Here is a 22,754-nt window from a genome sequence, read left to right as displayed (position 1 = left end):
TTTCAAGCTAAAAGTTTGTTTTCTAAATTGTTTCTTACATTTTTCATATGTATATATATGTATGTGTGGGTGTGTGTGTGTGTATGTGCGTATGTGTGTGTGTGTGTGTGTGTGTGTGTGTGTATATATATATGTATATTATCCCTGGGGACAGGGGTGAAAGAATACTTCCCACGTATTCCTCGCGTGTCGTAGAAAGCGACTAGAGGGGACGGGAGCGGGGGGCCGGAAATCCTCCCCTCCTTGTATTAACTTTCTAAAATGGGAAACAGAAGAAGGAGTCACGCGGGGAGTGATCATCCTCCTCGAAGGCTCAGAGTGGGGTGCCTAAATGTGTGTGGATGTAACCAAGATGTGAAAAAAGGAGAGATAGGTAGTATGTTTGAGGAAAGGAACCTGGATGTTTTGGCTCTGAGTGAAACGAAGCTCAAAGGGTAAAGGGGAAGAGTGGTTTGGAAATGTCTGGGGAGTGAAGTCAGGGGTTAGTGAGAGGACAAGAGCAAGGGAAGGAGTAGCAATACTCCTGAAACAGGAGTTGTGGGAGTATGTGATAGAATGTAAGAAAGTAAATTCTCGATTAATATGGGTAAAATTGAAAGTTGATGGAGAGAGGTGGGTGATTATTGGTGCATATGCACCTGGGCATGAGAAGAAAGATCATGAGAGGCAAGTGTTTTGGGAGCAGCTGAATGAGTGTGTTAGCGGTTTTGATGCACGAGACCGGGTTATAGTGATGGGTGATTTGAATGCAAAGGTGAGTAATGTGGCAGTTGAGGGAATAATGGGTATGCATGGGGTGTTCAGTGTTGTAAATGGAAATGGTGAAGAGCTTGTAGATTTATGTGCTGAAAAAGGACTGATGATTGGGAATACCTGGTTTAAAAAGCGAGATATACATAAGTATACTTATGTAAGTAGGAGAGATGGCCAGAAAGCGTTATTGGATTACGTGTTAATTGACAGGCGTGCGAAAGAGAGACTTTTGGATGTTAATGTGCTGAGAGGTGCAACTGGAGGGATGTCTGATCATTATCTTGTGGAGGCTAAGGTGAAGATTAGTATGGGTTTTCAGAAAAGAGGAGTGAATGTTGGGGTGAAGAAGGTGGTGAGAGTAAGTGAGCTTGGGAAGGAGACCTGTGTGGGGAAGTACCAGGAGAGACTGTGTACAGAATGGAAAAAGGTGAGAACAATGGAAGTAAGGGGAGTGGGGGAGGAATGGGATGTATTTAGGGAATCAGTGATGGATTGCGCAAAAGATGCTTGTGGCATGAGAAGAGTGGGAGGTGGGCTGTTTAGAAAGGGTAGTGAGTGGTGGGATGAAGAAGTAAGAGTATTAGTGAAAGAGAAGAGAGAGGCATTTGGACGATTTTTGCAGGGAAAAAATGCAATTGAGTGGGAGAAGTATAAAAGAAAGAGACAGGAGGTCAAGAGAAAGGTGCAAGAGGTGAAAAAAAGGGCAAATGAGAGTTGGGGTGAGAGACTATCAGTAAATTTTAGGGAGAATAAAAAGATGTTCTGGAAGGAGGTAAATAGGGTGCGTAAGACAAGGGAGCAAATGGGAACTTCAATGAAGGGCGTAAATGGGGAGGTGATAACAAGTAGCGGTGATGTGAGAAGGAGATGGAATGAGTATTTTGAAGGTTTGTTGAATGTGTCTGATGACAGAGTGGCAGATATAGGGTGTTTTGGTCGAGGTGGTGTGCAAAGTGAGAGGGTTAGGGAAAATGATTTGGTAAACAGAGAAGAGGTAGTAAAAGCTTTGCGGAAGATGAAAGCCGGCAAGGCAGCAGGTTTGGATGGTATTGCAGTGGAATTTATTAAAAAAGGGGGTGACTGTATTGTTGACTGGTTGGTAAGGTTATTTAATGTATGTATGACTCATGGTGAGGTGCCTGAGGATTGGCGGAATGCGTGCATAGTGCCATTGTACAAAGGCAAAGGGGATAAGAGTGAGTGCTCAAATTACAGAGGTATAAGTTTGTTGAGTATTCCTGGTAAATTATATGGGAGGGTATTGATTGAGAGGGTGAAGGCATGTACAGAGCATCAGATTGGGGAAGAGCAGTGCGGTTTCAGAAGTGGTAGAGGATGTGTGGATCAGGTGTTTGCTTTGAAGAATGTATGTGAGAAATACTTAGAAAAGCAAATGGATTTGTATGTAGCATTTATGGATCTGGAGAAGGCATATGATAGAGTTGATAGAGATGCTCTGTGGAAGGTATTAAGAATATATGGTGTGGGAGGCAAGTTGTTAGAAGCAGTGAAAAGTTTTTATCGAGGATGTAAGGCATGTGTACGTGTAGGAAGAGAGGAAAGTGATTGGTTCTCAGTGAATGTAGGTTTGCGGCAGGGGTGTGTGATGTCTCCATGGTTGTTTAATTTGTTTATGGATGGGGTTGTTAGGGAGGTAAATGCAAGAGTCCTGGAAAGAGGGGCAAGTATGAAGTCTGTTGGGGATGAGAGAGCTTGGGAAGTGAGTCAGTTGTTGTTCGCTGATGATACAGCACTGGTGGCTGATTCATGTGAGAAACTGCAGAAGCTGGTGACTGAGTTTGGTAAAGTGTGTGGAAGAAGAAAGTTAAGAGTAAATGGGAATAAGAGCAAGGTTATTAGGTACAGTAGGGGTGAGGGTCAAGTCAATTGGGAGGTGAGTTTGAATGGAGAAAAACTGGAGGAAGTGAAGTGTTTTAGATATCTGGGAGTGGATCTGGCAGCGGATGGAACCATGGAAGCGGAAGTGGATCATAGGGTGGGGGAGGGGGCGAAAATTTTGGGAGCCTTGAAAAATGTGTGGAAGTCGAGAACATTATCTCGGAAAGCAAAAATGGGTATGTTTGAAGGAATAGTGGTTCCAACAATGTTGTATGGTTGCGAGGCGTGGGCTATGGATAGAGATGTGCGCAGGAGGATGGATGTGCTGGAAATGAGATGTTTGAGGACAATGTGTGGTGTGAGGTGGTTTGATCGAGTAAGTAACGTAAGGGTAAGAGAGATGTGTGGAAATAAAAAGAGCGTGGTTGAGAGAGCAGAAGAGGGTGTTTTGAAATGGTTTGGGCACATGGAGAGAATGAGTGAGGAAAGATTGACCAAGAGGATATATGTGTCGGAGGTGGAGGGAACGAGGAGAAGAGGGAGACCAAATTGGAGGTGGAAAGATGGAGTGAAAAAGATTTTGTGTGATCGGGGCCTGAACATGCAGGAGGGTGAAAGGAGGGCAAGGAATAGAGTGAATTGGAGCCATGTGGTATACAGGGGTTGACGTGCTGTCAGTGGATTGAATCAAGGCATGTGAAGCGTCTGGGGTAAACCATGGAAAGCTGTGTAGGTATGTATATTTGCGTGTGTGGACGTGTGTATGTAGATGTGTATGGGGGGGGGGGGGTTGGGCCATTTCTTTCGTCTGTTTCCTCGCGCTACCTCGCAAACGCGGGAGACAGCGACAAAGTATAAAAAAAAAAAAAAAAAAAAAAAAAAAAAAAAAAATATATATATATTATATATATATATATATATATATATATATATATATATATATATATATATATATATATATATATATATAATATTGTGTATGTATGTTTACCCGACATATATACACTAAAATTTTTCCCGATCTTATATAAGGAATCTAACCATGCTCAAAGACAACATATATATGGCAATACATCTTAAGATGATCCAAAAATAGGTGGAAGGCAATTACCACCAGGGATGTAAAAGGTTACTATCCTGAAACGCCAAACTACCAGACATATACCCATCTGAAACCTCACTCCCGAGACTTAAGCGAATTAGTCTTGTCTCCGTTTTAGGCACTATTTCTCCACCATCACAAATGCTAATTCAACAATCACACGCATCACCATACCCCTTGGCCTGTGGTTACACTCGATGGATATGGCAGGCTAACTGAGCATTATAGGAACCCCAAAGAAGACCCTAGACCAGGAAGATGAGGTAAGCAAGGGCAGTTAAGAAAATCTCTCTCGTTACCCATAATAACTGCTTTCTTCAATAAAGTATTTATAGAAAATGAAAATATTATACCTGAAACTAAAATGAATTTATTTTCACTGCTACCATGACTTTTGTATGCTTTAATTCCATTTCTTAACTCTTATGCAAGAATTGTACGTTATAATTGTCCTGATATATATGTTTGAAAATATTATTGATGAAGTATTTATGATACGTGATTTCTTGCCAATTAAAAGTTCTTGTGACTTTATGAACCAATCAAATCCGTGGATATATGGAACTGTTTCCCTCCATCCCATCATTTTAACGAGTATACTTACGGCAATACTAGTCATGTGAACCACATCTGCATCACTGTATGTAAATGTTGCCGTCCTGAAAATAGTGTCTGGTATAGGCAGGGATGATGATGAGCTTACCCTGTACAACATCACCACAAATGTCAATGAGACACTTTCAGGTTAATCTTGAGTCTGATAATCTATCGTATATATATATATATATATATATATATATATATATATATATATATATATATATATATATATATATATATATATATATATATATAATATTGTGTATGTATGTTTACCCGACATATATACAATCTCCATGAAAATACATAATCATTGTTTAAACTAATTTAGGACTAGGGGGGGATCACTACAGCCCCAAGCCATCCCTGGCCAACACAACCCTCATCAGCCGTCCGTGGCCAGAACGGCCCTAACCAGCATGGGGAAATGCGGTAGGCTCGACCCGTGACGCCTGCGAGAGGCCGTTAACGGTACCCACAAGAATAGCGGTTCCTGCCGAGTGGCCGAGAGCGTGTCCCTCTGGCTCCATCGCCTTTGGGTGTCAAGTTATGCTCTAGCTACCTGGTGTGTTGCATGTAGTACATATGTAAACAAGTTGTAACCAGATGAATTTACCTTTTAGGGAAAAGCTTTGACGAAAGTGTGAGCTTTGTGTTTGTGTACATGGATACTGTTCCAGAATCACTTACAAGGAGTATCTGGCGTAGGAAACGAGGTCACTTCTGGGAGTCTGCTGGTCAACTGACGGCTTCACAAGCTACATCAATACTGATCCAACTCTTCCCCTTTGTAAACGGAAACTTTTATTAAATTTTGTTACTGACAATATAAGTCTTCGAGAAATTACACCAAGGCATATCAACAGACAGGTCGTCATGAGGTACGACGTCCCAGCTGTACGACAGACACTGGTCACTTCCGTCAACCAGGTGTGCGTGTTACCAATGCATCGATGGGCAATGGTTGTTGTCATTGAGTCATGGTCCTCCAGGCAGACGTAGATATTACATGCTCCTGTAGGGACGACATTCACACCCGGCAAGAGGACAAACATAGTTGCCATGAGGGCAGACACAGTAGTCAGGTCACAGACCACTGCTGGCAGGGTAAGCACAACTGTTGGGAGGGCAGACGGCAGCTACAGCTGTCACGACGACGAAGCCATACCTCCCCACCCCCGGCCACTCCCCGCCTCCCGTTACGTCCGCACTTCTCACAATGCCCCGCCCACCACTTGCTGCCTCACCTGCCTCAGTTTGCTGGCTGACAGTGCTACAGGAAGGTCAGTGGTACAGTGTGTGGTGCTATATGGTCAGTGGTACTGTAGGTGGGGCAGGAGAGTGGCTGGTACAGATAGTGGCTCAGTAAGTTATCATAATACCAAAGAGCATGAAAATAGGTTCTAAAACATACAAAGACAGACCTCGTCTTTCTAATCAGTATAGTAGAAGTATAATATATATATATATATATATATATATATATATATATATATATATATATATATATATATATATATATATATATATATATCACCTAACAAAAAGGTAGTGTTAGGCATTAACCCCAGGATGATTAACAGTAAAACATTGAAACCTCCAGACTAGTAACTGTAATAGAGAGTACGATAGTTCCTCCTAAGCTGTGGTGGTCACACATGCCGTAGTCGGCACCTGCAGGTGTTCTCAGTACTACTGTCTAAGGTGGTCAGGCTCCTCCCTCTTCGGGCACGTCACAATAACTTTAGTGATAATCGTTCTCTCGAAAACAGAGAACGTCACCACTGGATCAACGTAATGTCACTACTGGCAATACATCACTGATGTTATGAACAAAATTACTTAAAACATTTTGATGCTGGCTACGGTAGCCAGGGTCTACCCTCACTGTGGGGACCACAAATTCGTGACTGTCTCAAGGAAAGTGACATCAGAAATCCACTGTAGATGTGGCTTACCTGCAGTCATGTGGTGGAGGCAGAGCAAGGTTTGTGTAGGTGAGATTGAGTGTGGCGAGTAGCCTAGGTTTGAGGTTAACAACCTTAGTTAAGTAAAACTTGAGCGAGCTCTCGAGAGTTGCTCTGTTGACGTTTGCGTCCCAAAGCTGAAATTATACAGGAGGGAGAGACTCTGTACCGTGGCAAGTGCCTGACGCTCGCCGCTGTAAGGGAATCGCTTGTTGGTAGTTGCTGGAAGACAAACTTACATACTACGCGTTCAAATCACTGACAGCATAACTGTTTGAATATTCTTTTGTTCTTCAAAGCCAAACTCTCGACGTTTCTGGTTATCATGAGATGTCAAAACTTATGATGTGTACTTTCTTCTAATCAAACAACGGACATCATGATAGTTAACAAGTCCCACTACGTCACACTACACCCCACCCAACCACACACATACACACACCTCGTCCAACCTTCGATCGGGTAAGACAGTAACGTGCGTCGGTGGCGCTCACGGGCAGCTTACTGGTCAACACGTCTCTCCAGCTTGATGCTTGGATTACGCCTGATAGGACCAACCATCTTCACGCAAGTGAGTCTAAATCCAATGAATTTGAGCATAAAAGAGATATACATATTAGATACCTTCACCAGTGACCTAGTGAACCAGTAACTCACCAGTGACCTAGTGAACCAGTAACTCACTTTGTGGGTCTCTCGAGAGGCCTATGTCGGAGCCGTGGTGGCCACAATGTAAACAACATGACACTGACATAATCTTTGGCCAGACCGTTGAAGTCATGACACAACACCAACGCCACACCGGCAAGACTAACTGACCTCCACTGACCGACGTCCGTCACCACAATCACCTTATACCAACCAGTGTTGTACACATACAACAATTGTCCTAGACCTACTACTGTGAATGTCATAAACAAGTGAACAGCTAAGCCAGCGAACAGTTTAATCTTCCCATTGTTATGTGTATGTCGTCAACTACTTTATCATTGTAACGTAACCAATGTGAAAATGTTCATCACTTAATGTTCGCTAGTAAACACATGATGTATGTCAACTCACTACTACTACACTTCAACCAGTATGTAACTTTACATCATTTAATGTTCAACTGATCACCACTTAAAGTTCAACTGATCACCACTTAATGTTCAACTGATCACCACTTAATGTGTAACGTACAAACCATAAAATTTGCTCCGTAAAACTTCCTGTTCTGTGTGTACAAACTTCCCTCATAAGCGTCGAAGTATCCAGCCTTACCCTGATCTGACTCTTCTTTGTAATTAATTAGCTAGATGCTACTATGATCCGACTTGCTCCCCAGTGGCTGGCCACACATGCCCCTCCCTCCTCCCCAGTGGCTGACAACACATGCCCCTCCCTCCTCCCCAGTGGCTGGCCACATATGCCCCCGACCTCCTCCCCGGTGGCCGGCCACACATTCCCCGCCCTCCTCCCCAGTAGATAGTCACTCACACCTCGCCCTGGTCTCCAGTGTCTCGGGAGTAAGAATGAGAAACCTTCTAATGGCGGCACTTGTGGTGTGGGGACCTTCCTACCCAGTGTGCGAGGGTCGTCTCCTTCAGTCCCTGGGTCACCATGCACCCCAGACCTCACCCAACGTTTCCCTGCTACATCAGCCTGATCTGGAGGGAGGTAAGACTGCCCGACACCAAGATCTTAATCTCTAAATCTGGATGTTAGTCTTCATACCATGGATTTCTCAGAATGCCTGTTTTGTCGGTTTGAGTGACTGCCTCTGTAATCTACAATGTCTCTATATGTGGAAAGCTGCCCGTGTCTCCCTGTGGCTGTGAAATGTGTGCGCTTCTGTGTATATATATGTGTATATATGCTTTATCTACACATCTGCTTCTCTCTCTGTCTACATGTACGTGCGCATTCTAGTAACGTCTGGATAATATTAGGATTTGAGTATGTACAGGTGTGTGCATGCCCTCGTATGCCACAAAGCAATATGTGTGTTATGTATTTTGATATATTACTCCTTATATATATATATATATATATATATATATATATATATATATATAAATATATGTGTGTGTGTTTGTATTCTGGGTGTGGTGGGCGCGGGCAGGAGGCGAACATCAGCTAGTCAGGCGGGACAGCAAGGTCTCCGGGTGTGCGCCCTCCGTCGGGTTCTCTACCTTTGGGTTCCTCTCCTTCCTCCTCATCGCCTTCAACACCATCGTCAACATCATCAACAACATCAACAATAATAATAACAACAACAATAACAACAATAATAATAACAACAACAATAACAACAACAATAATCAGAACGGAGGTATGGCGCGGGAGACGTCCAGCCGGAGCTTGGGTCACGACATGTGGCACCTGGACAACTTCATAACTCTCATGGAGGAAGAAGATGAGCGGACCTGCGTCTGCCACGATGATGATGGTGACGAAGAAGGTAAGACAGGTGTAGAAACTGATGACTCATTAAATGATGAGTGCCTCACGGGATGAGTGCCTCATAGGACAAGTGTAAGTTGTGTTGCCTGAGTCATGAGTGTACTTGGAAGTGAGTCGAGACCTGCGTGGGTGGCGTCAGTAAGTGTTGGTCATGATTCAGACCACTACTTTCATTGTACTTACCTTGCGTTCAGAATTTCGTTAATATGGATGCTGAATTATCAGAAGCCATTTTATCAATAATATCTACGATAACAATGACGTCACATTAAGGTCTATGATATCACAATTTAAAACCTCAAAGAGAAATTCATATGGATATATAATTTATAACAAATTTTAATTTTTCATATAGATTTTGTAATACTTCATAATGATTCTTTTTCTGGCAGAGAACACAAGTATGCAGCATCTGGGAGAACACAAGCAAGAATTTGTCTAATTCAGCTGTATAAACTTGTCTCTCTAATTTCCTTTTGTTTCTCAGTATAGAATTTCAAACACCACAATTCATCCCTGCAAGAACATATACACGTCTGGTCTAACCATATCCTGCTGTATATCATGAACACCTCACATCATCATCTACAGCAGCCGGGGTGTTGAGCAGGTACAATAATCATTCGTGTGAGCAGCAGAGCCATAGCTATAATGGTCTCGTTAGCTCCTGTACGAAGAACTGCTCTTATATTTGAGGTGACGCTTCATCCATCTTTCTCTGAGCCAGAGTGGAAAAAAAAGTCTTCCTCCTTATTTACTCATGTTTTCATTTCTGTTCAACCACCCTTTCTATCCGCCATGATGTTGCTTCCCTTTCTTTATTCTACAGGTATTATTTTTGCCGCTGCTTTCCTGGTTATGTAATTGTATCCTGGCTTATAAGATCTTGACGTGAAGCAGGCAACAGGTTGCTTCCCATTGTTTCCGTATGGAGACCAGTCACATGAGGATTGACAGTTGTAATTCATTGTTTGTTTGTTTTTCTATAGCGAAGTTGAGGAATGCTCTTCCTTATCTTCTTGGTCTCTTTCATAATCTTTCCAGCCATAACAGACGACTCTACAAACAAATGACCTGCTTAAGTTATCTTTTTTTTTTTCTTCTTTTTCCATTAACTTACATGTCCTCGTGAGAGAGATGATGGTAACCAATCTGTCTATCTTTCTCTCAGATTCCCTGCTGGAGATCCTAGGCGGGAGTGGGCGGGACGTGGGCGTGTGGGCGCGGGCGGTGCTGCACCAACACCCAGGCTGTGTCCCCAGGCTGGCCTGTGAGGCCGCCTCGCTCCTACCACCTCCCGCAGGCTCGTAAGTTCCTCCGTTTCCTCTTCCTCTTCATCTTCCTCCTCCTGCGTCTTCTTCACCTCTTCTACGTTATTCTTCCATTCACCATCAGTATACTTCAACATCATTGCCTATTTCTTTGTTTTCTTTTTCTGCTGCCGAAAATCACTCAATTTTCTTACGTTTCCCTCATATCTTCCCACATGATATCTGTGTCTCCCTCCGTTTTTAGAAAAAGATGTTTGATTCATTTCTATTTTCTTTACAACAATCAGCATCCTAATTCTGACCTTTGACATGACCGTAAGAGCCACTGATGTCGAGATGCATTGATATGTATGACCTGGCCTGTAACATTTAGGTGAAAGGCTTGCGATATGTAGGGTGTAGTGAGGATGGCCTGTTACCGACCTGTAATGTTTAGGTTAAAGACCTATGGTGTCGAGGACGTGGTGAAGATCCGTCTGGTTATGTGTCACTCCTTACTGAACATGATGGTGAGCTGGCTCACGGATCTTGACGTTTTTGTTCCAAATTTTATTTCTTTTCAAACGCCTAACCACAGTGATAGAGAGGTGGTGAAGAAGTCAGATCGATAGGGAGAGACAAAAGAGATGAAAGAGACAATTGGTAGAAAGTACAAGACACCAGCAGTGAAGCAGCACAGAAAATGAAGAAGAAACACAACAGACGTCTGACGTGAGTGAGGATAACTGTTGATGTTGACAGTCGTTTATTCCCACCAGACTGTTACTGCTGACTCCTGTCCGGACGGCCGAAGTGGGACACTTGTTGACAGCGGCCGAGCAAGGAGCGTGTGACCAGGAGTACCCTCTGTGCCCACTGTTCCTCGACGACGCTACTTCTAGCCTCTACATGTGACCTCCAGCCTCCATATCTGACCTCCAGCCTCTACATGTGACCTCCAGCCTCCATACCTGACCTCCAGCCTCTACATGTGACTTCCAGCCTCCACACCTGACCTCCAGCCTCTACATGTGACCTCCAGCCTCCATACCTGACCTCCAGCCTCTACATGTGACTTCCAGCCTCCACACCTGACCTCCAGCCTCCACACCTGACCTCCAGCGTCTACATGTGACTTCCAGCCTCCAGCCTCTACATGTGACCTCCAGCCTCCACACCTGACCTCCAGCCTCCACACCTGACCTCCAGCCTCCATACGTGACCTCCAGCCTCTAATGTGACCTCCAGCCTCCACACCTGACCTCCAGCCTCTAATGTGACCTCCAGCCTCCACACCTGACCTCCAGCCTTTGCATGTGACCTCCAGGGTTCCCTAGGACCTTCAGCACCTGGAGGCCAACTTCAGGGTACGGTGAGGACCTTCAGCCTTCCCTCAGGATCCTCAGCGCCTGATGGTCAACCTAGTGTGTGGTGAGGTTCTGCAGCACCACATGTAGCCACCACTGTGGCCATCACTTCAGGAAGCGCTGTAGTATTCAGTTTTCTTTCCGAGCTGGAAGAGCTTACAGGCGTTACTGCTGCTACCCTTGGTTTCCAGTAAGCTACTGTCATGAGAAGTAAAGGTTTTCCAAGTATGATTTTAACCAGAAAAATTCAAAAACTGCAGAGTTATTCTTCGAAATATGCAAATTTCCCATTTTTATACAATCTTAGTCTCTGCTGACTGAATATACACGGTGAAAACCTGAGGCGATCTGGAAGGCGGCCTCCACCAGTGAGGACAACATAAGATGGTCCTCCTGGAGGCTACTGAAGCCAAAGGAACTTCGCTGTAATCCCTCCAGGAAGGATCCTCGTCAGTGTAGTGAGTTGTGAGACTCGGGCAACCATGACACCATGAAGACGACACTGTTGTAAAACTTCACATGGAATGTATTAATTTTATCAACTAAAATATAATTATACAAAATATAAACAACAACCATTATCTACAAGTTACAATGATATTGTACCAAGTAAAAAACTGAACATAATAGTAGAGAGAAACTGACCGCTTGCATGGCCACCCGCCTACCACACATTCCTTTTTGTCAGTAAGTTATGTCTCTACCGTACGTCATTCATCATTACAATGGTTCCCAAACCTGCCAACGTTTGACACATATTCCTGACACTTGGGATACATTTCCTGTCACCTGAGATACCTTGAAAAAACAGTAGCATTATTCAGTCACACACACACACACACACACACACACACATCTGAAGATTTTTTGACAAATCTTTTCTGCTTTGATTTCACTGCGGCGTGAGTGGTCAGATGAAGGAAGGTGAGCTGGGGTCAGGGAGAGGGCGTGACCCGTGCTGGGGTGCGGCAGGTGGGGGAAGTGGTCAGGTGGGCTGGGGTTAGGGAGAGGGCGTGACCCGTGCTGGGGTGCCGCACCAGGACATTGGCAGTGTAGGTCGTAGAGGGGGTCAGTGTATTGAGAGTGTGCCGCTGGCGGCCGGCTGGGGTAGGTGGGCCGCACCACCAGGCGGCGTAGTGAGCCAGTTGCCGCAGAGCCGCCTCCCAGCCACACTGGATCGGTGGCCGTGGCCGCCAAGCCTTCCCGCTGCGGTCCTCCTGCAGCAGGATACAGTAGGACTGGGACCCGGGCCCTGCGGACCACCGGAAGGTGGCGGAGTTACAGGTGATGCGGCCCACCTTCACGCGAAAGTTGCGGGGTAGGCGCGGGAGTGGGAGGGCGCGGGCGTCGTGGGCGGCGGTCAGAAGGACCTGGGAGGCGGCCCCTGGTGGACTAGTCTTCAGGGCCAAAATCAGGGCTTCAGGGGAAGGGCTTGGGACGGCTAGCTGCAGGGCGCCCACACCACCCTTAGCACTGGCCACTCTTTCCCCGCATCGGGACTCCACCTTCAGCCGCAGCTTGGCGCCGCATGCTACCGCTATCACATGGAGTCGCCGAATCCCTCGTCGCACGCGGAACTTGGCAACAGCTTTACCTGCGGCGGATGGCACTAGCTTCAGCAGTTCCCCGGGCCTGAGCCGTGGCACACGCCTCTTGGGAGTGGCCGGCACCAGTCCGTGCCCCAGGGGTGGCCCCGCGCGGCCGTCCGCCCACACGGTGACGTGCAGAGGGCGGCGGGGTGTGTGGGGCAGGCGGTACCAGGGGTTGGTTGTGCACCCCAGCACCACGGGTGACCCTCTGCTGCCCCTGTGGAGACGTCGGCCACGCCGATGAGCAGGCTGGAGAGCGGCGCGGGCGGCACAGAGGGACGAGAAGGGGCGGCCCTCGCTCACCACCAAGCAGTACCCGCCCACGCCAACACTGGTGAGGACGGGAAAAAGGAAATTAGTAAACAGCAGATACGGCAGGTAGACCATAACAGCACTAGGCCACCCGTCACCAGGATATTCTAGTTTACAAAGTTATAACTGTGACATATGTGGTGTGCCTGAACACCACCCATGATCTCTAGATCATCACTACAGGAGAACGTAAGACGGTTTGAAAACTTAATTCGAGAGGAATCACACGGAAGCACACGACCTTCTCATTATATGTTCCTCTGGTGTGTGTCTTGCCTGATTATATCGTTCTCACCTGCTGGTCCACCTGAGGGTGACGGCCTTTCCTGCAGGCGTAGGCGTCCGGGTGGCGGTGATGAGGGAGGTGGGCGGCAAGGGCTGCCAGCTAAGGGTGGCGTAGATGTGGACGTGTGTGGAACCCCCGAGCCCCTCTACCTGTCCAGAGAACAGTGCGTTGTCGTAGAGACTATACCATCCTCATCACAGACGCACACCTACCAGCACATACACACCCACCACAGAGTACCTCTGGATGATTTTCCTCAGACAAAGTCATACAAGTTTTCTTCCAGCTACAGCCACGTAAGGCATATGAACCCAATGACGCACCTCCTCCTATTAGGAGGGGTGTGCGCCTCTGTTAACATCGACCCTTGTTTACCTACTTCGTCTCTCACAAACACCAAACTCTTCCTTTTTCTTGGAGGAGTACCTTGTTTTAACTCGACCCTGTCAGTGGAGACCGCTCTAATCCTTCCCAATTGCTCTTGCTTCACCTATCTCAAAAGTCTTTGAAACTCACTAAAATATTGTAAAAAAGTGCCTTGGTTTTGATGACTTGTATGGGTTTCGCGGTGCAAGATCTACCGCTGGTTTCTATCGTGTCACATGATTGAGGAAATATTCAACAAAGTGCTCACGTCCCACGTTAAGCAAAAAATAGAAGAAGCTTCCAGGTTTGGTCAGCGAACTTAAAGAAGCACAGAAAACTGATTCACCTGGCATGCCCAGCGTACCGTAGACCTGCCCATCAATCTAAAACTCCTCACCACCACGTCCTTTAACAGATTAGATGACCATAGTAACATTATACGTGCTGAAGCCAGACCTTCTTCCACTGACAGCCATTGACGCTCATTCCTCACTGACATACATCCCGTACTTTCCTGGTAAAGCTTAATTCCTTTATTGACTTTCCACTGTCTCCAAGCATCCGGAGAACTGCCCACAAGGCTTTCTCAACAACCATAAACGCCAAGTATAGTTTACTCCTTTTCTAAGCGTATTCCTTAGACAAAATCTTCACAACACTCAACTGGTCTACACATCCTCCACCTAAGCTGGTCCACACCTCCTCCACCTCAGCTGGTCCACACATCCTCCACCTCAGCTAGTCCACACATCCTCCACCTCTTCTGAAGCCACATTGCTCCTCCTGCTCGGTCAGATGTTCTGTGCGCGTCACTACAGTCTAAGTCACCAGTCTACCATACATCTTATCAGGTAGCCTGACCACAGTATACCTGTCTACTGCTCCTTGAGAGATGAAGCTAAGAAATTTGATACATCTTTAAATTACGTAATTTCTTAATTGTAAGTGAAATAATCAGCCTCAAAATTACCTATGCATGTTCAGTTATTTTGACAATTCACACAATATCTTATCTTACCAGTAGTCACTCATGAGCCAAGTGAGGAAAAGTGATTCTCTCCCAGACACAACACTAGTCTCCTTCCCCTCCCCTCCTTACCCCCAGGTCAGGAGACCCAGCCTCTCACCTGAAGCAGGTACAGTCCAGGCTCCGCCATCCGCCGCTGGAACTGAAAGGGTTCCTGGCCTTCGTAGCGCTCTAGCAACACCTCCTTCTCTTCTTTTTCGTTCTCTTCCACATCTTCTCTCTCATCCTTTTCCTTTACACTTTCCTTCCTCCCGATCACAGGAGACATATCCTTTATAATTCCTGAGTCGTTCGTGCTTCTTATGGTGATTATTCTCGCCTGCCATTCTAATTCGTCGAGATTTTTTACGCGGCTGAGTGTCACGTCACTAGTAGTTCGACGAACAGGTTTGGAATATTTATAAGTGAGGTTTGAAGTATTTAACACTAGACTCCTGTTCTTGTGTACGATATAAGAACCGCTCGAGACTGACCCTAGACTTCTGTTCCTCCGCATCAAATCACTAGAATGAACTGGATTCCCTGGCGTACCGTAACCGTCGCCTGTATGACTTTGGGAGTCATTTCGAGTGTTGTCGACCTGGGGTGCAGCAGAACCAGACGTGGGCGTATCCCACAGGGGTTGGGCCTGGTGCGGGCGGAGCGAGATCGTCCAGGCCACTGGGAAGACACAGGGTGTCACGCTGATGGTGAGGGGACCTGGCCTGGTCAGGGGCAGCACTAACCTGAGGATCAGGACGGATGTCATTCAAAGAGGTCTCTGCCTAGCACCGTCCTGTGCTCGGACACACAGGAGTAAGACATGCAAACTTTGGTCAAGATAAGTACATCATACACAACAAAGTATTAAGACGTGAAGAAGTTTTAGATTCCAAATGTTTAAATTTGAATAAACAAATATTCAACAGCTCTGTAAGTGTTTTAAAGTGATATAGAAACAAATCCATATGAATGATTAACTGCTGAAGTGGATGACGAGCGTCCTGTACGAGGCCAGGGGTCAACAGTGTCTTTTTACATAGTGTATCACATGAAGTTGAATAACGAATCGTGCAGATGAGACAGTGGAGGGACGGGAGAGGATGATGGCGGAATATAGATATTACAATGGGATACATCATAACCAAAGTTATATGTTCTGCAGCAATTAAAGGTTAAAGGGAGATATTGATCATTTCGGTCCCTCCCAGGAGGAAACTAAGTTTATCAATCAAATTTTGTATCAACCATCTGGAAACTTTCCTGAAATATTGTTTCCTTGTCTCTGGCTGCACGGAGTGAAGCAGCGTCTGACACTGTGTCGAGTGTATTATACTCCTAAATGAACACAATCCGGCCAAGGATGACCGCTCAGCTTTCCCAGAGTGCCACAACTGGCGTGAACCATAGATGTTAGCTACTCGTAAAGGGAAGAAATAGGTGGAATTCATGAACATCAGAGAGAACCTACCTCTTTACCTGTCCCTCCAGCAGGTATATGGACACCTGGTGGTCTATGGGCAGAATCTTCACGTCGTAGTGGTAATCCTCACGTAGCAGCTTCACCCGCACAATATCAGACGAGGGCCGACCGCTGGCTGCAGTAGAGGATGGCGGGAAGACGTTTAGGATTTGGTTGTACTGATCAGGTTTGTCGGAGGATGACGGGATGTTATTCAGGGATGATGATGTCCTCACATCATCTGACACGGATGATGAACAATAGGATGATATTAACGTAGACATCAAGATGATGAGGTCTCTCCTCGCCATGACATACCCGAGGCAAGTCTGAAATGCAAAGAACTTTATGCAGTCAAAATTTTCCATAGTCACCTTCAGCGTTGGTAAGACGCTGAGAGTGAGAAATGAACCACAGGCTGACAGCCAGCCCTCACCTGCCCCTCACCCTGTGGCCGGGAGGCTGTCACCTGCAGTACCATACCGCAGGGTAACGCACCCTGACTAGGTCACCTGTAGGGCTATACCCCAGGATGTGGTCACCTGCATACTGTACCCTAAGCACCTGAGGTAACTGCACCATGTGATATGTCCCCTGACGTCAGGTACCGTAAGACTGCGTCACCCAGAGTACTGTACCGTAAGATTTAGTCACCAGCAGGGAGTACTATTGTAACGTAGTAGCTGGTCGTCTGTGGATGTCACTTGTTTGATTTCTGTGAAAGTTAGTGACATTAAGCGTCCTGTCCAGGCACGTCTGAAACAATCCCTTCTTCCTGCCTCTTCCAAGATGAAAAGACTTTCTTGTTCATATTTTCATTCTTCACAATGTTCTCAGATTTTTCCTCCGTCAGTATTTGTCATTCTGGGCAATGATGAAGCTACAGGTGTTGTGTGTGGTTTCTGGTAGATGGTGTTCGCCAGGTAGAGGTAGAGCTTGTGAGGGATATTACCTACATAAATACCTAAGACGAAATTTTGTCATCAGGAGAGAGAGAGAGAGAGAGAGAGAGAGAGAGAGAGAGAGAGAGAGAGAGAGAGAGAGAGAGAGCTGCATTGAGCCATAAAAACTAGAAATTACAAAAATTATCTTAAAGCTTTCATCTTGGCCATGATTCCCCTGAGGACATATTGGTACTGCCAGCCCGTCAGGCTGATGGGCCAGCCAACACATGTTCTGTGTTGGCAGCTTTGTTGTCTTGCCAACATTGCCAGGATCAAGAGATTCCTCTTTTATCTCTCATCGTGACGTTCATTAAGCGGAAGAAAACCAGTTTTCCTTCCATTATGGTTCCTGACTTTCTTAATTAAGATATCAGGTCATTCTTGAACCAAGTATTGCAGGATCTAAAGTGAGAAGCTTTTGTATTGTTCATAGCCACACTAACAAAGGGAAGGTGTCGGGGTGATGATCTGAAAACATCGTCAACACTTTCATGTTTCCTGGGGGCACTAGTGTGTCCTGGGGCACTAGTGTGTCCTGGGGCACTAGTGTGTCCTGGGGGCAGTAGTGTGTCCTGGGGCAGTAGTGTGTCCTGGGGCACTAGTGTGTCCTGGGGGCAGTAGTGTGTCCTGGGGCACTAGTGTGTCCTGGGGCACTAGTGTGTCCTGGGGGCAGTAGTGTGTCCTGGGGCACTAGTGTGTCCTGGGGGCAGTAGTGTGTCCTGGGGCAGTAGTGTGTCCTGGGAGCAGTAGTGTGTCCTGGGGCACTAGTGTGTCCTGGGGCACTAGTGTGTCCTGGGGGCAGTAGTGTGTCCTGGGGGCAGTAGTGTGTCCTGGGAGCAGTAGTGTGTCCTGGGGCACTAGTGTGTCCTGGGGCAGTAGTATGCCCTGGGGCAGTAGTGTGTCCTGGGGCAGTAGTGTGTCCTGGGGCACTAGTGTGTCCTGGGGCACTAGTGTGTCCTGGGGGCAGTAGTGTGTCCTGGGGCACTAGTGTGTCCTGGGGCACTAGTGTGTCCTGGGGGCAGTAGTGTGTCCTGGGGCACTAGTGTGTCCTGGGGGCAGTAGTGTGTCCTGGGGCAGTAGTGTGTCCTGGGAGCAGTAGTGTGTCCTGGGGCACTAGTGTGTCCTGGGGCACTAGTGTGTCCTGGGGGCAGTAGTGTGTCCTGGGGGCAGTAGTGTGTCCTGGGGCACTAGTGTGTCCTGGGGCACTAGTGTGTCCTGGGGGCAGTAGTGTGTCCTGGGGCACTAGTGTGTCCTGGGGGCAGTAGTGTGTCCTGGGGCAGTAGTGTGTCCTGGGAGCAGTAGTGTGTCCTGGGGCACTAGTGTGTCCTGGGGCACTAGTGTGTCCTGGGGGCAGTAGTGTGTCCTGGGGGCAGTAGTGTGTCCTGGGAGCAGTAGTGTGTCCTGGGGCACTAGTGTGTCCTGGGGCAGTAGTATGCCCTGGGGCAGTAGTGTGTCCTGGGGCAGTAGTGTGTCCTGGGGCACTAGTGTGTCCTGGGGCAGTAGTGTGCCCTGCGGGCAGTAGTGTGTCCTGGGGGCAGTAGTGTGTCCTGGGGCAGTAGTGTGTCCTGGGGCACTAGTGTGTCCTGGGGGCAGTAGTGTGTCCTGGGGCACTAGTGTGTCCTGGGGACAGTAGTGTGTCCTGGGGCACTAGTGTGTCCTGGGGGCAGTAGTGTGTCCAGGGGGCAGTAGTGTGTCCTGGGGCACTAGTGTGTCCTGGCGGCAGTAGTGTGTCCTGGGGCACTAGTGTGTCCTGGGGCAGTAGTATGTCCTGGGGCAGTAGTGTGTCCTGGGGCACTAGTGTGTCCTGGGGGCACTAGTGTGTCCTGGGGGCACTAGTGTGTCCTGGGGGCAATAGTATGTCATTGGGGCACTAGTGTGCCCTGGGGCAGTAGTATGCCCTGGGGCAGTAGTGTGTCCTGGGGCAGTAGTGTGTCCTGGGGCACTAGTGTGTCCTTGGGCAGTAGTGTGTCCTGGGGCACTAGTGTGTCCTGGGGTCAGTAGTATGCCCTGGGGCAGTAGTTTGTCATTGGGGCACTAGTGTGTCCTGGGGCACTAGTGTGTCCTGGGGGCAGTAGTATGCCCTGGGGCAGTAGTATGTCATTGGAGCACTAGTGTGTCCTGGGGCACTAGTGTGTCCTGGGGCACTAGTGTGTCCTGGGGGCAGTAGTATGTCCTGGGGCAGTAGTACGTCATTGGGGCACTAGTGTGTCCTGGGGCAGTAGTGTGTCCTGGGGCTGTAGTGTGTCCTGGGAGCAGTAGTATGTCCTGGGGGCAGTAGTATGTCATTGGGGCAATAGTGTGTCCTGGGGCAGTAGTGTGTCCTGGGGCAGTAGTATGTCATTGGGGCTGTAGTGTGTCCTGGGGACAATAGTATGTCCTGGGGCAGTAGTATGTCATTGGGGCAGTAGTGTGTCCTAGGGGTAGTAGTGTGTCCTGTAGGCAGCAGTGTGTCCTGGATATAGCAGTGTGTCCTGGGTGCAATATCTATATATATATATATCTTCTCTGGAAGGGGAAATACTTGCATACTGGCCAGACCTTAGCTAACGAAGGAAGCAATACGATATTCCTCTATCCATTTCTATGTGTTAACCAAGATAAACAGATCACATTTCTAGACATTAAAAAGAAGTTACTCTGGCTTGACAACAACACTGGCTAACTTTATCATGGTGTTCTCATGTAACAGCTTCATTCTTCACAAGCTTCTCCAGCTTCATGCTTCACAAGCTTCTCCAGCTTCGTGCTTCACAAGCTTCTCCAGCTTCATGTTTCACAAGCTTCTCCAGCTTCATGCCTCACAAGCTTCTCCAGCTTCATCTTCACAAGCTTCTCCAGCTTCATGTTTCATAAGCTTCTCCAGTTTCATGTTGTGTGCGTCGTCTTGTATGTTGTTAGTTCGTCTGTAAAGCCAATAACTTTGGTTTGACTCGAGGCAGCAAAAAGAACTAAAATTTCCTGTTTGGAATTTAGATCAATTTTTCCACATAAAAACAGGTACGTTTTCTTCATACAATAGCACGGAGCAACACACACGGCGTATTTCAGTGTTGATGGAAAACAGTGTCATTAAAAACTGTCTGAACTAAGTTGCGCACATTGCCTGATAGTGTTTCCTTCCGTGGTCTGCACCCAGCCCGTGAGTCTAACCTGCTCCTTGTTCCGTGGTCTGCACCCAGCCCGTGAGACTAACCTGTTCCTTGTTCCGTGGTCTGCACCCAGCCCGTGAGACTACCCTGTTCCCTGTTTCGTGGTCTGCACTCAGCCAGTGAGACTAAAGCAAAGGTTTGTTGTCGTAACATGAGTGACACAAGTGAACGTAGGAAGCGCTGTCACACACCTCAGCTCGTGAGGGTGGTACCAGTGCTTTGGTATGACAGTGAAGCCGAGCAGAGAGCAGTCCGCCAACGGTGGAAATTATGACCACAGGATCTTGTCCGTGAAATTAGTTGTCGGTAATAAAGGGTAATGGAGTAAACCTGACGCATAATGTATCCTGTCACCCAGACATCCGTCTTCATTATCCTGCCAAACTATAACCAGGCAGCCAACCACGATACCAGCCATGACCAGATAGCCACCCAGAAGACCTAGGTACAATCTTCTTCATTCGAATATATATAATCAAACGATCGCTTAAGAATCTGGTGTGAGAAGCCATAATCTTATGTTATCCTTAATAACGTTATGACAGGGATGCACCGGGGTCGTCCCCTCCTCCCTGTAATCTCTGACCTGCAGGCCAGCGGGTCCCCCTGTTTGTCATACCTATTACTTGCCAAGACCATTTAATCTTTTTCGTCCAGATGATACAGTGTCACAAGGGGCAGGTGAATCAAAGTGTATTGGCAAGTCTGACGAATAAATTCGTCTCGTGTTATGACTCATAAGTCAACTCGAGGCCATATGTAGACTGCGGTAGGCTGCAGGAAAGGCCCTGGCCATCCTGCTGAGGTGCAGTTTACATCTCCATGAAGATGCTGTACGAACTGTCCTTCGCAACACTGAATATTCCCATCTAAAATTATCTACCAAGGATAATGAGTGGCGATGCGGTCCCTGGCATTCATGCAATGCCGTCAACGTCTGGGTCATGCATGTACCTTATAGACGTAGGCTATGATCATGTTCACACAGGGCTATCTTTACATCCATCTCAATACATCAGATGTTTACGAAAATAGCGCTTGAGTCTCCTGGGTAGCAAGCAGGCTGTCAGAGATATATAGGTGAACGACGGCAGCATCTCGAAGAATGATGATAAACACCAGTTTAGGTACGCACATCTTGCATTATTTTGGCCATTAATTACAAATACTTGATTACGTTCTGAGTGATATTATCTCTATCAGTCACTAACCAGATTTGTCCACTGAACCCATAAGGCATAGCACTTCAGTATTTATCATCATAAGATAACTAACCCCTCATTAGCTGGGTTCCCGAGAGATCTTTATCTCAGACTTTCCCATGATATCCTCACCAGGTGTGTGAGTGCCTCAGCTTGAGGATATGTGAGTGCCTCAGCTTGAGGATATGTGAGTGCCTCAGCTTGAGGATATGTGAGTGCCTCAGCTTGAAGATATGTGAGTGCCTCCACAATGACACCACACAGGTTAACATAACCTCGTATGTTACATTTTCCTCCGTCGTGTTGAATATAAACAACTGGGCGGGTGGCAACTCCCTTGTGCAGCTGAAGTTATTTCGGTCGATTGTAATTAAAGCAGGAATTTCTTGTGTTAGCTGCGAGATAATCCTTGCATATCATTTGTAAACTTAGTTTCACTGTAAATCTTCATACGTACGTACGTACATCAACTCTTATATTCAAACATCGGAATATTAAAGCAGAAAATAATGGCAGAGATGCCAAAGGAAACACGCCAGGAACGTTGCTGATCTCCGACTGGCTGGTGGGCTAGGCTTACCGTGCTACCCAGGCCCGCGTGCTCCCTCACCAGGTCAGGAGGGCAGTTCGCTACTCCAGGTCAGGGAAACATTACGATACACCAGGTCAGGGGGATATCTCGTTAATCCAAGTCAGGGGGACATGTTACTCCAGGTCAGTGGGACAGCTCGTTACTCCAGGTCAGGGGGACATCTTGTTAATCCAAGTCAGGGAGACATCACGTTACTCCAGGTCAGGGAGACAGCTCGTTACTCCAAGTCAGGAGAACAGCTAATTTTGGCACCGCCATCATTGATGAGGTGAAGTCCTCTCATGTGTGTGTATAGCTTACACGGGGAGGGAGTTTTGCACTCGTGGGGCATCATCTCTTGAACAAATCTTATCATCATAAAACTTAGATTCATGTATGATGTCTGCATCAACCAATGTCCTCAGTCATTTTATTCCAATTATCCACAAATCTCATGTCATAAAGATACGTATATATTTTGCTTACTGTCGTCCTCTGATTGGTCTTTCCTTACGTCTCTCGATGAACTGTGAATTGGTTACGT

The 22,754-nt window shown here is 46.9% G+C and overlaps 2 protein-coding genes across 2 annotated transcripts; one reads left to right on the top strand and one right to left on the bottom strand.

Annotated features, from left to right (window-relative positions):
* Window positions 1-6,631: 6,631 nt before the first annotated feature.
* On the top strand, window positions 6,632-11,732 carry LOC139763938 (uncharacterized). Its single transcript, XM_071690409.1, has 5 exons — window positions 6,632-6,832; window positions 7,760-7,920; window positions 8,366-8,704; window positions 9,878-10,013; window positions 10,736-11,732. The coding sequence occupies exons 2-5, from the start codon at window positions 7,776-7,778 to the stop codon at window positions 10,869-10,871; spliced, it is 756 nt and encodes a 251-aa protein (XP_071546510.1). The 5' UTR covers window positions 6,632-6,832; window positions 7,760-7,775; the 3' UTR covers window positions 10,872-11,732.
* Window positions 11,733-12,243: 511 nt separating this feature from the next.
* LOC139763937 (uncharacterized) lies at window positions 12,244-17,304 on the bottom strand. The gene is made up of 4 exons (XM_071690408.1): window positions 16,354-17,304; window positions 15,004-15,628; window positions 13,520-13,659; window positions 12,244-13,243 (listed from the first exon to the last, which is right to left on the bottom strand). The coding sequence occupies exons 1-4, from the start codon at window positions 16,710-16,712 to the stop codon at window positions 12,259-12,261; spliced, it is 2,109 nt and encodes a 702-aa protein (XP_071546509.1). The 5' UTR covers window positions 16,713-17,304; the 3' UTR covers window positions 12,244-12,258.
* Window positions 17,305-22,754: the final 5,450 nt, after the last annotated feature.

Source organism: Panulirus ornatus, chromosome 48, assembly GCF_036320965.1.
Source record: "Panulirus ornatus isolate Po-2019 chromosome 48, ASM3632096v1, whole genome shotgun sequence".
Taxonomy (NCBI): Eukaryota; Metazoa; Arthropoda; class Malacostraca; order Decapoda; family Palinuridae; genus Panulirus; species Panulirus ornatus.
The sequence above is the reverse complement of the archived record's forward strand: the minus strand, read 5'-3'. Positions and strand labels throughout refer to the sequence as shown.